Below are 15765 nucleotides of genomic sequence, written 5' to 3'. Positions count from 1 at the left end.
GTGAACTTCTTCTTTTTTCGATAAGTGAACTGGGTTCTTTTTCTGCTACACCCACCCTTTCAATTGCGAGTCTCCAGTAAAGTCCGACGCCTTAGCAGCAAGGCAGGCCAAGAATGAGCTCTTGTTCTCTGCTTCTATGCAGAGCCTTCCGACCCTCCTTGGGTCCTGGTCAGGTGTGAACAGCGCCCTCACTAGTCCAGCCATGGGGTACGACAACTTTAAAGGTTTTACTGTAGAAGGGATACAAGGATTATTTATTCAACTGGCTGGAGTTCAATTCAAAATCGTAAAAATACGCCAAACTCCTGGATTTTTTGTCAGAGACCCTACCATATGCTTCAAAGTCTCTACTTAATAATAATATAATAGTCGAAGCATTTATATACGACCTTACACAGAAAAGGTACCACAGCGCTTTAAAACAATAATATACAAGCAATCAACAACTAACAATACAAAGGAATGAGAATGAAATAAATAGCCCAGTAGCAAAATAAGTCTGGTAAAGATGAATTTTAAGATATGTTTTGAATTCAGTAAGTGAAATAGCATGACATATTTGAAAGGAAGATTTTAACAAGGGTTCGGAGCAGCTGCATTAATAAAACCTTTGGAAGATGAGGTGCATCTGGTTTGCCGTTTATTTTCATAGTCATTACGAAAGGTATTTTTAAACATTAACTGACGATGATCTGAAAACTATTTTAAAATACCTTTTTTCTTAGTTGCTGGTGAATGCTTGAGTTTAAGAGTTGACATTTCATCTTCCAGGGTTAGGTTTGGATCGGAGTCCAAGACTCCAGCTGATGCAGGAAGAGGTTTACTCAAGAAGGACTCCTTGGAGAAACGGAGACGTCTTGGAGATGTACGACCTTCATCATCATAAGTTGGGAAATCTACAAGAAGGATAGAGTATGTTGTTTTTCTTTCGTCCCATTACAACTAAAAATTATGCTTTATTAAAATAAGTGATGTTTGAAGTTTTGCATGGTGTGACAGTAGAATTAACTATAAATAACAGAAAAGTTGCAGGTACAACCAAACAATAAATCTCTTGTGAGGGGTTGTTGTGCTCTGAAGAGAGCCGGTTCAGTCTCGACTCTTAAACGTTATGAACAGTATACTCTGCTCGTCATCAGAACGAGCAGAGTATACCATTAGAAACGTTGACACCAAACCGGCTCTTTTCAGAGCCAACACTCTCTCAAAAGAGAATTATTACATGGTTGTACCCGAAAGTTTACTATTGTTCTTAAACAACAGAATTCTGTCGTGCAAAGGGCATTTTTACAAACTCCATTATCCCCTTGAAGATATTGTCACCTATGGTAACGAAAGAGTTCAGCACATTATACTTGGTACTTTACCAACCCTGTTTAAAAAAGAACGAGCATATGACAGTTAAAGACACAGGACACTATTGGTAATTGCCAAAGGCCATGTCTTCTCACTTGGTGTATCTCAACATAAGCATAAAATAACAAACCTGTGAAAATTTGAGCTCAATTGGTTGGTGAAGTTGCGAGATAATAATGAAAGAAAAAACACCCTTGTCACACAAAGTTGTGTGCTTTCAGATGCTTGATTTTGAGACCTCAAATTCTAAATCTGAGGTCTCAAAATCAAATTCGTGGAAAATTACTTCTTTCTCGAAAACTATGTTACTTCAGAGGGAGCCGTTTCTCACAATGTTTTATACTATCAACAGCTCCCCATTCCTCATAACCAAGTATGTTTTTATGCTGATAATTATTTTGAGTAATTACCAATAGTGTCCACTGCCTTTAAGTTCAGCTATTAACTCTGCTTTCTACTAACCCTCAGCCTTTGCAGTGCTTCCACTTCTCACACTTTCCCTAAGCGGGTTCAAGATGTCCGGATGGTCCCGTCCAATAACTGCTTGGCCCACTTTGTGTACACACTCCAACAGGTGCAAGCCTCGTTCCGTCAGCTGCTGGTGCGCCCTCTTGTGCTGGAAGTGGGACAGGGCCTTCTGCGCAGCATTTTTTATCAGACTGTTTGCTGTGAAGAGATGATATCATTTGTCTTTGATACATAATGACTAATAATATTACTGAGTTCTTTTATAACGCTTTATCACACTCGATAAAGACCAGTCTTCTCACTTGGTGTATCCCAACATAATTTGAATAAAATAACACATCTGTAAAAAATTTTGAATTAATTGGTCATCGAGGTTGCAAGAGAATATTAGAAAAAAAACTCTCTTGTTGCACAAATTTGTAAGCTTTCAGATGCCTAAAGGCTTCAGGTCTGAAATATTTTAATATTTGAGTGAGAAATCACTCTTTCTCAAAAACTATTTTACTTCACGGAGAGCCGTTTCTCACAATGTTTTATACTATCAACAGCTCTCCATCACTTGTAACAAGTAAGTTTTTATGCTAACAATTATTTTGAGTAATTACTAAACAGTGTCTTAGGGTTGATTGCTCAAAGAGTTAGGACTAGTCATAACCTAACTTAGGACTAGTCCAAAGTTAGGGCGTAAGGAGTTAGGAGTAACTCATCCTAACTCAAGATAAGACACTGTTTGTAAAAACCACCCCAGTTCCTTGAATGAATGACTTTAAGACAATCTTTTTAAGTACCTTGCTCTAACTGGCTGATATGAACCTTCAATCCATTCCTGAATATCGGCTCGTCAGACGCCTCCACCTGGTTATACGCCACCTGGAGGACCCTCTTAACTCGACCTAAGAGGTTATTGGCTGCCTCCGCTAAGAGGTCACGGTCCGTTATGACCTCAGCTTGTTGGCATTCTTTAAGGTCATCCTCGATGTAAGATTCTGTGAATTAAAAAATAGACTAAGTCGTTGCAAAGTACTTACCAACCAAAAGGACCTTTGGCATAAATGCAAAAAATAGTTAATGTCCTGGTGTTTCGACCCTAGCAGAGGCTAAAACTAATAACACAGACAGTTTGCCATCAATTGATTGGAGATTTGAACACACTAGAGGGCAGCAGACACACTAAGTAAACATGTGGACATAGACCTTATCGCAAATAGTCGGAGGTCCTTGGTTCAAGTCCAACTCCAGTCAAAATGTCTTTGGTAAAATCCAAAGACCGTGATATCAAAATGTAAGGGAGGTGTATAGACCCTTTGAAATTACTTACATTTATAGCACTGCTTCATTCTTACATGTTTTGTATACTGCCATTCCAATAACACATCATAATTTCATCCCCTAGTTAGGCATACTACTTCCCACTATTGACCTATAGGTGTGTTATACATGAAACAGCAGCAGGGTCAAACTAAGGTCAAAGCCAAACTTCATTAGCACAAACCCAAGTTGAAACAAAGGATTTCCAAACATGTACTTTGTGATGTTATAATTTATTAACCTATGGCATTCAGACATTAATTTGTCTAACTACCTATTTTACTAAATATAAAATAATAATACATTTTTTGTTGAAGGTTTAACTGTCATAGAAGTTTTAATTAATTATTAGGAGAAAAAGTAAGCTGCACAAACTACATGTTTACTTATATACTTTGGATTTGCCTAGTAACAACGGGCTCCAGGCCACTGCCTGCCCTGACTTCACAGGTAAAGTTGCTTTATTTTTATCCCATTTTAAACTTATTATTTCTCCATTTTATACTTAGAGTTTCACAAAGTGATTTATCTCATTTTTACAGCAAATTATTATAGATTTGTTTAATGATACTTGTGGAATTTTAGAGGCTTGTGAGTGTATTTTTGAGATGGAAAATTGCCATGAAATATAGAAAATGGTACTTTTGAGAAGTACATGGTGTTTGTACGGCTGGCATATGTGAAATGGCCATGTGTAATACTTGTAATGTGCTAATTAAGTAATGGGTTTTTGGTTAAATTCTTGTTGGCCTAATTTCAAGATAATAAGCTTTAGTACATGTCTCTTGTTCTTAAAATGAGCAACCATAAATTCTGGAAATGTAAACTCAGCGATTGCTTAGATACTGCTGGTGGATTTGTGCTTTTGGGGTGGGTTTGCTGCGCCGCTTGGTTGTTGCTAAAGAAATGCCTAACCGAGGGTTTGTTTCTGCCATATGTCTTTACACAGTTGCTGAGTAGTGTAAGCAAAAGTAAAACTGTGAATAATTATAATTAATAATTCCTTTTTGTTATCACTGCCTGCCCTGACCTCACAGGCGCAGGTTCGTCACAGATGAGAATAAATCTCCTAAACCTGAGAGCTGTCATTTAAAGAGAAGATTCCAAAGCCCTTCATTGAACCTGTGTGCCATCCCCCTCCCTCAAGATTATCAACAAGCCCCCGAAAGCCCATATCTCACAGAAAAAAAAAAAAAAAAATTAAAAAAAGATGTAAAATGAGTTAGGCCGTGTCTGAATTGGCAGGTTTGGCTACAGCTACAGCTGTTGCTAAGGGTGTTGTTAAGGACAGTCTATAACCTCAATGCACGATGACGTGTAATTCTAGCCATAGCTGTATCGGCTAATTCAGACACGCCGTATACGCTTCACATACCTGAAATTTCCATGAATCTATTAGCGTCGATGTGCTCATTCACAGCCTCCACCAATCGATGTACCTCATTCTGCCACTCTCGTCGAATCAGCTTCAAGTGTTGAACGGCTCCTTTGTCTAGAATGTCCTGGCGGACAGCAAGGCATGCTGGGAGCACCTCGGGGTCGAGCCTCTCAAGGGATCTCACAATGAGCAGGAGGGCATTAGCTTCTAAGATGTAAAACCAATCACTACTGTCAACTGCTTGGATCATTGTCTCATTAATACAAAAATGAAAAACAATCTCTCTTTCCTTGATATTCTTGTTTATTTCTCTCTATTTTTCAGAAAGGGGTATATTATTTAACATTTTCCTTTTTTGTATTTAGTGTATTTTTATATATGTATATTTTTAGTTTTGTCTTCTTCTTTTCATTTTAGAAATATTTTATTTGTTTTCAAGTAACCAGTGCAGGCCTCAGAGTTAAAGGCTTTTTATTTATTTATTTATTTATTTAATACAAAACCCTTATTTGAGTGGGTTAGGGGGAAATGCTTGAAATTGAGCAAGTTTTTGCTAACATTGGCCGAGATAATCGCTTAAAATAAATCTGAAAGACTCACGGGAAACATCAGTGCAACTCACTGCAATGAAACTGCCAAGTTGACACATTCTATCTGCATGCTCATGGAACGTCTCCTCCAAAGGTTGTAAAATTCTATTGCAGTCCTTCTCTCGCAATGGTCCCTTCTCCTGAAAGATTTGTGAAGAGGTGAGTACATAGATTTAATTTATTTTTATTATGGAATTTGAGATATTGCATGGTGAGGTAGTAATATATATTTGGTTTGCGGTAAACACCGTGTGTATCTACTTGCCAGGTAGATTTTGTTCTTTAGAGAACTGCCTTGCTTTAAATCTTACTAATGCGGAGTAGATTTTCAGAATTTGTTTTTATTTCATCTTATCACAGCATGCAAACAAACATTTTCCTTTGTGCCGGTAACTCCTCACGCCAAGCTAAGTCCCGTAGCCTTAGATATTAAGGGGTCTTTCTCAGGACTGGCTTCTAATACAGGTCATCTATCTACTGAATCACAGGTTCTTTATCAGTGCAACTTAAAATCATAGAAATTAAACCATTGCTTATATGAAAGAGATTTGCTGTGGCCAGCTTGGCGTTTACATCCCCTAGTGGGAGTGTGCTGAGTTCCCTTGATGGGAAGATCATCTTAACAAATAAAGAAACAAACCTTAAGTGTGAGTGTAGCAGCTTTGATCATCCTATCCAGTGGCTCTGATGTCTCAACGAAGGCGTCGACAGTCAGTCCAAGGACAGCATACTTAACAAGCTTCTCAAGAACCAACAGCTCTTTGGCCAGACACTCACAGGTTCGGGCGTAGTCGCTGCGTAGCTGCTTGAAGTCCGGGTTGTCACTGATGCCTTCCGATTGGTCATGAATGACGCTGCGCTGCTTCAAGATCTGTTGTGAAAACAATGCTGAAGATGAGGGCGGAACACATTGTAATAATATATTGAAAATAACTAGTTCTTTCACGATATAGAAAGGTTTGCGGTAACACCATGTAATGACTATCTCTAATGAGTTAGGGTGGTTCTGAAAAGAACCTTTGGTTTCAACTCGACGTTTCGATCAGTATGCTCTGATCGTCTTCTGGAGAGAGATAGTCATTAGAGATAGTCATTATATGGTGTTACCGCAAACCTTTCTATATCGTATTTCCACCATGCAAAGTTTCAAATCCTACTTAGTTCTTTCACGCTGAATACTTGTTTGCTCACAGTAAACGCTTGTTTACTCAGGTAAACAAACTGTGGACAGTATTGCTTTAGTGTCCCCTTACCTGTTTGCAGGATGAGATGATTTGCTCTTGTAGGTTCTCTCTGGACAGTGATCCGACAGCCATACTGTGTCTGACCACATCCTCCAGGTTGCCATAGAAGTCTGGGTCTAGGGAGGAACGGTGCTTTGGCGAGAGCAGACGTATCAACTAAAAAAAAGGCGGAAAAACAGTCAATAAAGTTGTCATGTCCGTGCAAAAAATTTGATATCGATTCTGCAACAACCGTTGTGCCTCACACAAAAATTCTCTGTGCAAAAACATTGTCTGGCTACAGTTAGGAAAGGTCCTTTGGGGAAAGCAGACGCATCAACTAGAAAGAAGAAATATTATAAAATATATAAAACAAATATTTGTTCATGTCCGTGTTAAAAGTTGTATCTTTTGCCCACTTGTTGCCTGTTAAATGTACCTTTTGTACAATGAGTCATAAGAATCCTACCTTGTCAAGATTGGACGCAAAGTGTCCCGCCTCTTCCTTACGATCTCCCTCGTCATCATCCTTCTCTTTATCTCTCGATGCAGATAAACCATCTTCTAGTTGCCTCTCCATCAAGGAGATAAGGTCTGAGACGGTAGACGAAACCTGGTTTATCACGTAGTCTCGACTTGCCTACGAGAACAACAAGTCATTGATGAAATGAAAAGCCCATCTCGGCCCCCTCTCGGCCCCATCTCGGCCCCATCTCAGCCCTTCCATGGCAAAACAGCCATATAAAGCCTAATTCCATTGGACTTTTTCTAAAGGTTTTTTTTTACTTTTTGTGACACAAAACACAATGTCCACAGATTTACATTAAACTTACACAGATTGAAGATAATGTTGGTAGAAAGCTCCCCCTTAAAATATTACTTGCTGAGGTGCTGTAGTTTTTGAGAATTTAGTAAAACAATGTAACAAAAATAATTTTTCTCTGAGGAGACGAAAATCATTTTAGCACGTACAACCTTTTACCAGTAATGGTGACTAAATCCAGCACTGGTAAATACGTTGTAAATGCTAAAATAATTTCCGTATTCTGATACAAAAATTCACGATTCGACTGAGCGATCAATCGTCTAAGTGACTACGACACTAGTCACATTAGTCGCCTGCGCCTAGTGTCCAGTGCCTTTAATTCTGCATTTCTCCCTAACTAACCTTGGCTTGTGGATTGTTGAGATACTTCACAGACGTCTGCATAGCAGCACTGAGCGTGGGTACAGACTTCCTGAGTGAGTCCATAGCGACCAGTATCTGCTCCTTGCTCAGGGGTTGGGTGAGATCTTGCTGACGTCTGTCACACAAACTGCTTAACATCATTACAGATTCAGTAAACGCCTACACAACAAACACAATGATCATGTTGTTAAAAATTATACCAACATTATCAGTGCTCTTTCTACCTGTAGAGTCTGGTTCATACTTCATGCGAGTGTGAGGCGAATTTTGTCGTCACAAGTTCGCAACGAATAAATCGCAACAGTTGAACTCCTGTGGAACAATATTGCGAATTGAACACTGACGCCACAGGGCTGTTTTCACAGCGAATGTTTCCCAGGAGTTCAACTGTTGCGATTTATTTGTACCGAATTTGTGACGTAAAAATTTGTGTTGCATTCGCAGGAAGCATGAACCAGTCTTCAGGCCCATGTCACATGAGGAAATTTACAGTCAACACATTCCAGGCAATCTCCATGAAGACATGCATGCATATTTGAATGACCACATGTTTTCCTTGGGGATCTTAACACATTGCTTGAAAAATGACTTGTGTGCTACCAAAGCGGTCCTACAGCATGCACTGCTGTTTGTTGCCTCCAAGTTGCCTGTAAAAGTTTCCTCATGTGACAAGTTCCTAAGGCCCATATCACACGAGGCAATTCACAGGCAACCAGTTCCAGGCATCTCCAAGAAGATATGCATTAAAGATGCTATGTCTGTTTTTTATGCCCCAAACATTAAAAAATAGATTTTTTCGAGTGAATGGTATTTAAAAGAGTATCACCCGCTCTGACAAAAAAAATTTAACTTTTACTTTTAATGCTCAGGAACCGTGAATTTTTTTTTTAACGTTTCTGATAAAACACATAAGAATTGGTCATGTGATATATTGTCGGGATCCCGACAAAAACTAATTTTGAGCACTTTATTTCACTGCTACTAATAATTGGCGGACTTTTTCGAGCAATGGCTCAAAGGAAAGCTTGTAGCTTTCTCGACTCCCATCAAAATACCTATTGAATTTTAAATCAGAATTTTTGGGTCAAATCGGCCAAAAATCTGACATAGCATCTTTAACATGTTTCTCTTGGGGATCGTAGTTAAGACACTGTTAAACATTACTCATGTGTTACCACAGTGGTCCCTGAAGCATGCACTGCAGTTGGTTGCATATTTTTGGATACACCAATTGAGAATACTGGTCTTTGACAACTACCAAAGGCGTCCAGTGCCTTTCATAAACCACTAATAAATAAATAAAACAACAGTAAAAAGTGATCTACCTTGAATGAAGTGACCAGAGCTTTCATGGAGTCCACAGATTTCACCAGTCGGAGTCTGTCCAGGACGTAGCGAGCTGCTTGGATGATTCGACGTACCTCTGCACCATCAGACACCAATAGAACCTGACATCATATTCAGATACATAAAAATTAAAAAATGATGGTCATGTCCAATTCAGTGACACTCCAACTCTGTTGACTTGAGATAAACATAAAATCGAAAAAAAACGTTTTTAAATGTTTCATGGGTGTGGTCAGCTTCCAGGTATTATGTTTGTATTTTGTCAGGTTGACTGGAGTGTTTGGCGAACATAAAGAGGACCAGAAAAACCAGTAGACAAATGTGTCAGGGGAATTATTTGTTGTGGGGAGCCTGCAAGGATATTTGTTCAGCTCCCTTTGTTACAGCTATAACATGTTTTCATGACTACTTGGCAATAATCAGTTGCGTGTGGGTGATTCTATAATAAAATCACTCCGTCTCATGCCTCGTGAAAGACATTAGTTGTGTATTCCGCTGAGATTCAGGTAAGATGTAATAAATATGATTGCGAGCTGCTTAGATGATTCAACGTACCTCTGCAGTCACATCAGACACAAAGAGAACCTGCCATCATATTCAGATAAATAAATGGCTAACAGGTGCACAATTACACTGTACAAAAAAATTCACCTATTTAAATTTATAATAAAATAAAAATTATATTTGCATTTACAGCTGTATCTCATTAAAGCAATCGCACAACATCGGTAAACAGTATTGTCCAAAGGCCCACACTTCATGTATCACAACTTATATATAAAATTAAAAACCTGTGAAAACTTAGGCTCGATCGGTCATCGGAGCCAGGAGAAAATAACGGGAAAACCCACCCTTGTTTCCGCACGTTTTGCTATGTCATGACTTGTGTTTAGAATAAATCTGTTATTCTCGATATATCGAGGAGAATTGAAAATTGTTTTAATGTTTTCTCAAAAAGTAAAGCATTTCGTGAATAATATTTCAAGGGAAGTCTTTCACCATAACCTTCTGCAAACCCTGTTAGTTACGAAAGTGTCCAACGGCTTTAAAATAGCATATTCAACACAACACCCAGGGCCCTTTAACAAAATGCCTGTGTGGACTCATTATCCATAACATTGTAAACTAAACAGTCCAACTTCAATCTCAACTAGTCTGACATCAATCTCATTATACATTCAACAACAGCTGTAGTTTCATGGAACACAATCGGTTCTCTAGGATTAACATATGGACCTATTAACATGACGAATGCTATTTATTCAGTTATTCTATTCACTAAACAGGGTGGTAACAAAACATCTTCAATTGGGGTGGGGGTGGGTTCTCAAAATATGCATACAACAATTATCACACGAGAGCTTGATTTCACAAAGCAATATCATAGTGATTTGTATTGTGACATCACACCTTACTTAGCAGCTGCAATTGATTTGCAGTTAAGATCAAATAAAGCTCTTTGTTAAATCGGCCCCAAAGTATACAACTTTGTAAGATCAGGAAAATCTTGCTTGGGGTATCACAGGCCTGATACTTCACGGAGGCAACGGAGGCGATTGCCTCCGTTGCCCCTTGTCATTGCCTTGGTGCCCTTGAAATGCTCTAGTAGAAATTTACAATTCCCTCATAGGGTGCCCTTTGCCAAAGAGAAAATGCCTTGGTGCCCTTACCCTTTAAAAAACGAAGCATACAGGCCTGGTATCAGAAACTGGTTACCAGCCAAAATTCCAAATAGCTAACAATACATTGCTACAGATGGTGCCCTACAAATTTTTTTGCTTAGCCAATTCATTAGCTAAGCAGTATTTTCTGCGTATCACCTTTATGAAATTGAGCTCAAGCCTGTGTTTAATTGCATAAGACATAAAAGACATAAGAAACTTTATACTCTCTAAAAAGAAGAGATTATTACATTGCTTACACAAGGTTAAAAATGTTTAAAAATTAAAGAAGTAACAAAAGGCAGATACAAATATAGCACAAGAAAACAATGCACAAAGATTTGAGAATTTAAAAAAAAATACCTTTACGGTTGCTTGTAGTAGTCTCCGTGCAGCAGTTACCATATTCTCCTTAGCTTCTTCAGAATGTGGTTCAGCTTGTAGTCTTTGAACAGCCATCAGAACATTGCGTCCTGTAGACTTCATCCGGTCACACGCCTTGGGCATTTCAGAACACAACACCTGCAAATAAAAAAAAAAATTAAATACAGGGTTACGAGTAACAAACAGGGAGTTTGCCCTTTCAAAAAACGACGCAGGAGTGTTTTGCAGGAGTTGAGCAGTGCTCAACTCTTCCAAAATATTTGTATCACATTCGCAGAAACTATGAACCGGGCTTCACTCTGTGTTTGTGGACTTTCTGGGGGCATTACCACAGGGGAATACTGTACCTCATCTCTGGACTGTTGAACAAGAGTCTGCCCAACCTGACCCAAATCTTCAGTGGCCCGTAAGACCTGCTGAGCAAAGGGGACAAGATTGGGCAGCTTGCCCCCTTCCCTCTCGGCAGAATCATTCAATATAATCAGCTGCGATACCTGCAAGTAAATAAAATAAAAAATACAATTTTGCATGGTTTTCTTGGCATGTTATTTGAAATTCAAAATAAGATCTTTAAAAAAATCAAACAATATGAGAAAGTGCTAAGAATAAATAAATGAAGAAGATGATGAAGTGTTACAATAGAATCACATAGAAAGCAATAAAACAAAATTGTATTAAAAGACAAATTCTGATCGACAGTTCAATAACTGGGGCGCTGTATTCTTTTTTAGAAATTCTGGTACTTTCCTTTTACAAGGTTTTTGACATTTATAATATATTGTTATTGTAAGGCCCTTTTGCTGAGTTACATTACATGCAAAAATATCTTCAAATGATTGAATAAAAAAACACTGCCAGACATGCAGGGTGCGAACCCCTTCTCTTGGTGCTCCTAGAACTATATTAATGTTCATGGCGCTATCGTTCATGAAGACGATAGCGGTACAAACCTCCATATTTCTTAGAGGGGGTGTCTTTTACGTGCATTTGTTGTCAACGAGACTGACAGCTTTACGCCCCATTCGAAGAGGAACGAAGGAAATAATAACTACATCAAGTAATTTATTTATAAAAATATTAATTGCTTTTAGTTTTAGGTTTAATTTGTTGTTATATAATGGCAGTAGGAAAAATACAGTAGGAAAAATACATTTTTCCTTAAAAATAGATGAATGAATCTGTTTTTATGGTTGTCAAATTTCATGACAGTGTTTTGTTTAACATGATGTATATATGCGGTAACCCTTCTTCTGTAAGAAAAAATTTCAGTGGTTTTGGAGTTAATTAACGGCGGATAAATTGGTGGCGACGTCCGGAAGATTATCCCTAACTAAACATGACAACGTCTTTCTTGATTGATGAATTATTATTATTTTGATTTTGAAAACATTTTAGGCCTATATACTATATTTAAAATAAAATAAATACCTGTGCTGCAATTGGAGCCAAAACTCTCTCGATCGAGCGCGTCTGTACCATTGAAGCCACAATATTTGTGGCTGCACCACCCTCCATTTCGTCAAACTGTGCTCTCTTCGTTTACATTTAGTTTCTTACAACAACAATTGTGAGTTGAAAACAAATCAAACCATTGTAAATTGATTTCTTGTTGATGACGAGTCCCACAAACATTTAGACAACTTGTTTCCCTTTTAGTCTGGTCTCTTTATAAACAACTTCAGTTTTCTATGGTTGCTACGATCCGTTATTCAGACGCCATACCAACGGCGATCGAGAGTCGGAGCCCAGTCTAGATTCCCGTATGAACTGCGTGTACGCAAAATGGTTACACGACTTGACCAAACTCATTCAAATACGGTAAACCCCGCCCACCAAAAGGGGGTGTTGCACAGAAATGTATCATTTTTTTGACAACTTTTACAATTTCCCCTTGATCAATATAAAGCAAAGTGCCTTAGGAGAAGAAGTTGCTAAAATTAACATAACAATTAAAATCTTTGTCCAAATCTGGAACGCTCCGAAGTCCGAAAACTTGAAAGTAGGCCTCATAGAAAAATGACAAATGGATGCCATCTTTGATATAAAGACGATGCTTGCACACGTGTTGACATTAGATAATATTGACGACGAGTGATATTTAAAAGTGGCATTTTCAATGCACGGTGCTGGAAATTAGCATTTTTGTAACATTTACAGCAATCAGGACCCAGCCGCGGGTGCTGCGCAAGCAAACACAACACGCCGCCTATTTTATAAGCAGAAATGCGCGACTGTGATGAGACCGATAAAAAAAAGCCATTTACAGCTCAACAACTTAGGGCTAGGCCTATGGTTATTTAATTGGTAATATCTGGTATCAGCGTTTTCATTTTCATTTCAAGTTCTATTTTTGACGTAACATTTTCTTATTTCCCCCTTTTTTTTCTTTTTTTTTTGAGGGGGGGGGGCCCTTCCTGTAATCTTTTTTATGGCAGTTTGATAGTGTTAGTGGGTGAACAAGCAGCAGTTCGATTGACTATATAATGTTGCCTAAACACTGAAACAGCGGGTCGTGTAGATAAATGAACCTTTGAAACAGACGCCTTATAACCCCCCCCCCCCCCCCACGCCCTCTACTCTTTCAATTCCACAACTGAAAATGTTCAATCTGGCTAAATACTCATGTTAAGATGTTTATTATTTAGAGAAAAAAACTCAATGGTTTGGATCAAGGTGACCATCCTCTTTAATAATTCTCAGTTACGTGTCAAACTAGGAGCCAACGTCCTTCGGGATAAATCATGCCAGACAGATTGGTCGCTTAAATTATAGGTTGATTCCAAGAAGCAAGAAAAATACAGTCATCAATTTTAATCTTCACTTTTATTTCTACCAAAAAATTTTGAAAGCTGCTAAGTACAATTTATAGCAATAAAGTGCGCATAATTAAAACAAAAAATCATAAATTAACACATGTATTGTAGCTATATAGTCTATTCAAGTTACGACTCATTTCGTTATTGACCCCTTAACCAATATTTTAATGTGAGATATCAGTCAAGGTACAACATAATGGCAATGTAATTGGATAGTTTAGCAAAGTAATACCACCGTTATGTGATGTCTGCCAATAATAAAGTACATTACAATCACATTGGTTAACACATTATTGCCCATTGTAAGAAATACAAAAATTAGCTGAAACAAAAACGTTTCCTAAATTACTGTTAAAAATTCATGACACATTTTAATGTGTGGCCCCAAAATATACAGACACCCACTTTTTATCTAATAGATCAACAGTGGGTGTCTGTATCTTTTGGGTAAATTTTATTCGTTAAATTCAAATGAGTTTGCAATTTCTTTCCAATGAGTTTAATTTGATAGTGGAAGTCTTCTGAGTGATTTAAATCACGATTATTTGTGAAAAAGATGTAGTTTGTCGATAAAGTATAGTTTGTATTTAATCCCACTAAAACTCTGTATAATTGTGTTCAAACTAATTAATGTATTTATTAGTACTGGAGTGTCCTTTTAAAGCCACTCTTAATATAAAACATGGGGTGGGGTCGTAAGACCCCCACCCCCTCCCAGCATTCACTTAAGGCGGATGAAACACTACTAAAGAACACAACACAGCTTGTCTCTGAGCATCCCATGCACAGCATCGTTTGCTCGTGTTTGTCTTATGTATTGTTTGTCTTATACGGCTTGATATAACTTGACTCTAGCCTAGATTAGGGGCAATCTTTTCTTGGTAATCTTATGTGACAATACCTATGGTATTAATTTAAAGACAGTAGACACTATTGGTAAATTGTCAAAATCCAGTCTTCTCACTTGGTGTATCTCAACATATGCACAAAATAATACACCTGTGAAAGCTTAGCAGTTTTCTACTAAGCAAAAATGAGCAGGGCACCAGTCACAATTGTACATGTGACATGGTGAGCATTTATTCCGGTAAGCATTATTTTGTTATGCTTGGCTACTTTTTGTGCTTAAAGGCAGTGGACACTGTTGGTAAATACTCAAAATAATTATTAGCATAAAACCTTACTTGGTAACGAGTAACGGGGAGAGGTTGATAGTATAAAACATTGTGAGAAACGGCTCCCTCTGAAGTGAAATCAGGCATCTGAAAGCACACAACTTCGTGTGACAAGGGTGTTTTGTTCTTTCATAGTTATCTCGCAACTCCGACGACCAATTGAGCTGAAATTTTCTCAGATTTGTTATTTTATGCATATGTTGAGATAGACCAAGTGGGCAGACTGGTCTGTAAAACTAATTAAATCATTGCATTCATAAATTAAGCTTACAGGATTTAGGCGATCATTCTCAAATGTTGAACATTATGATTTCAGCGAAAAATAATTTACAATTAATTAAAAGTTAGTAAAACATTTAAATTTGACAGTTAACTGTCCGATGTAATCTACATTGGTCTCCCGCACATAAATCTTAACCCAAACTTTTTATTTTTTAAATACAACCTTCTCCTGTTAAAATATTATTAAGTTTGAAAGTTCCTATCATGCAGTAGGCCTATGGCAGTGACTCAAAAAAATAAATGCGCAAACTCTCGGCACAAAACTTCCTGGAACGAAAAATACTTTACCCAACTTCTTGAGAGTGAAGAGTCGCTCAATGCCCGACACGCCATTTTGGAGAAGAAAAGTAGTTTTTATCTGTTTCTCATAAGTCGACAGTTGAGGGGAATATGGCACACTGCCCATAGGGGCAACAATGACTGTCCTTTGCCATGAATTACGGCTGTCGACTATTATTTCAGAACATTATTAAACCTACATGAATAGTTTTGTAATGGGGTTTTTGCTTTCGGAATAATATAACTGTTCACATAATTTTCTGTGCATATCTTTTGAGACAGCTAGTTCAATCTTCTCAATTGTTTTAC

General features: G+C 37.9%; 1 protein-coding gene across 2 annotated transcripts in view; it reads right to left on the bottom strand.

The window, feature by feature from the left end:
• Positions 1 to 12549, bottom strand: part of LOC117294992 — a 28790-nt gene extending 16241 nt beyond the window's left edge. For both annotated transcript variants that reach the window (XM_033777554.1, XM_033777555.1), the window contains exons 1-14: positions 12333 to 12549; positions 11252 to 11398; positions 10884 to 11042; positions 8838 to 8960; positions 7492 to 7671; positions 6793 to 6963; positions 6354 to 6500; positions 5741 to 5971; positions 5111 to 5240; positions 4508 to 4717; positions 2613 to 2810; positions 1819 to 2022; positions 714 to 896; positions 56 to 230 (exon numbers count right to left, since the gene is read on the bottom strand). In XM_033777554.1, the coding sequence (XP_033633445.1) occupies positions 56 to 230; positions 714 to 896; positions 1819 to 2022; positions 2613 to 2810; positions 4508 to 4717; positions 5111 to 5240; positions 5741 to 5971; positions 6354 to 6500; positions 6793 to 6963; positions 7492 to 7671; positions 8838 to 8960; positions 10884 to 11042; positions 11252 to 11398; positions 12333 to 12419 (2345 nt within the window). In that variant the 5' untranslated portion in view covers positions 12420 to 12549. The remainder of the gene's footprint in view (positions 1 to 55; positions 231 to 713; positions 897 to 1818; positions 2023 to 2612; positions 2811 to 4507; positions 4718 to 5110; positions 5241 to 5740; positions 5972 to 6353; positions 6501 to 6792; positions 6964 to 7491; positions 7672 to 8837; positions 8961 to 10883; positions 11043 to 11251; positions 11399 to 12332) is intronic.
• Positions 12550 to 15765: the final 3216 nt, after the last annotated feature.

Source organism: Asterias rubens, chromosome 9 (assembly GCF_902459465.1).
Source record: "Asterias rubens chromosome 9, eAstRub1.3, whole genome shotgun sequence".
Classification (NCBI taxonomy): Eukaryota; Metazoa; Echinodermata; class Asteroidea; order Forcipulatida; family Asteriidae; genus Asterias; species Asterias rubens.
This window is presented reverse-complemented; position numbering and strand designations above follow the sequence as displayed.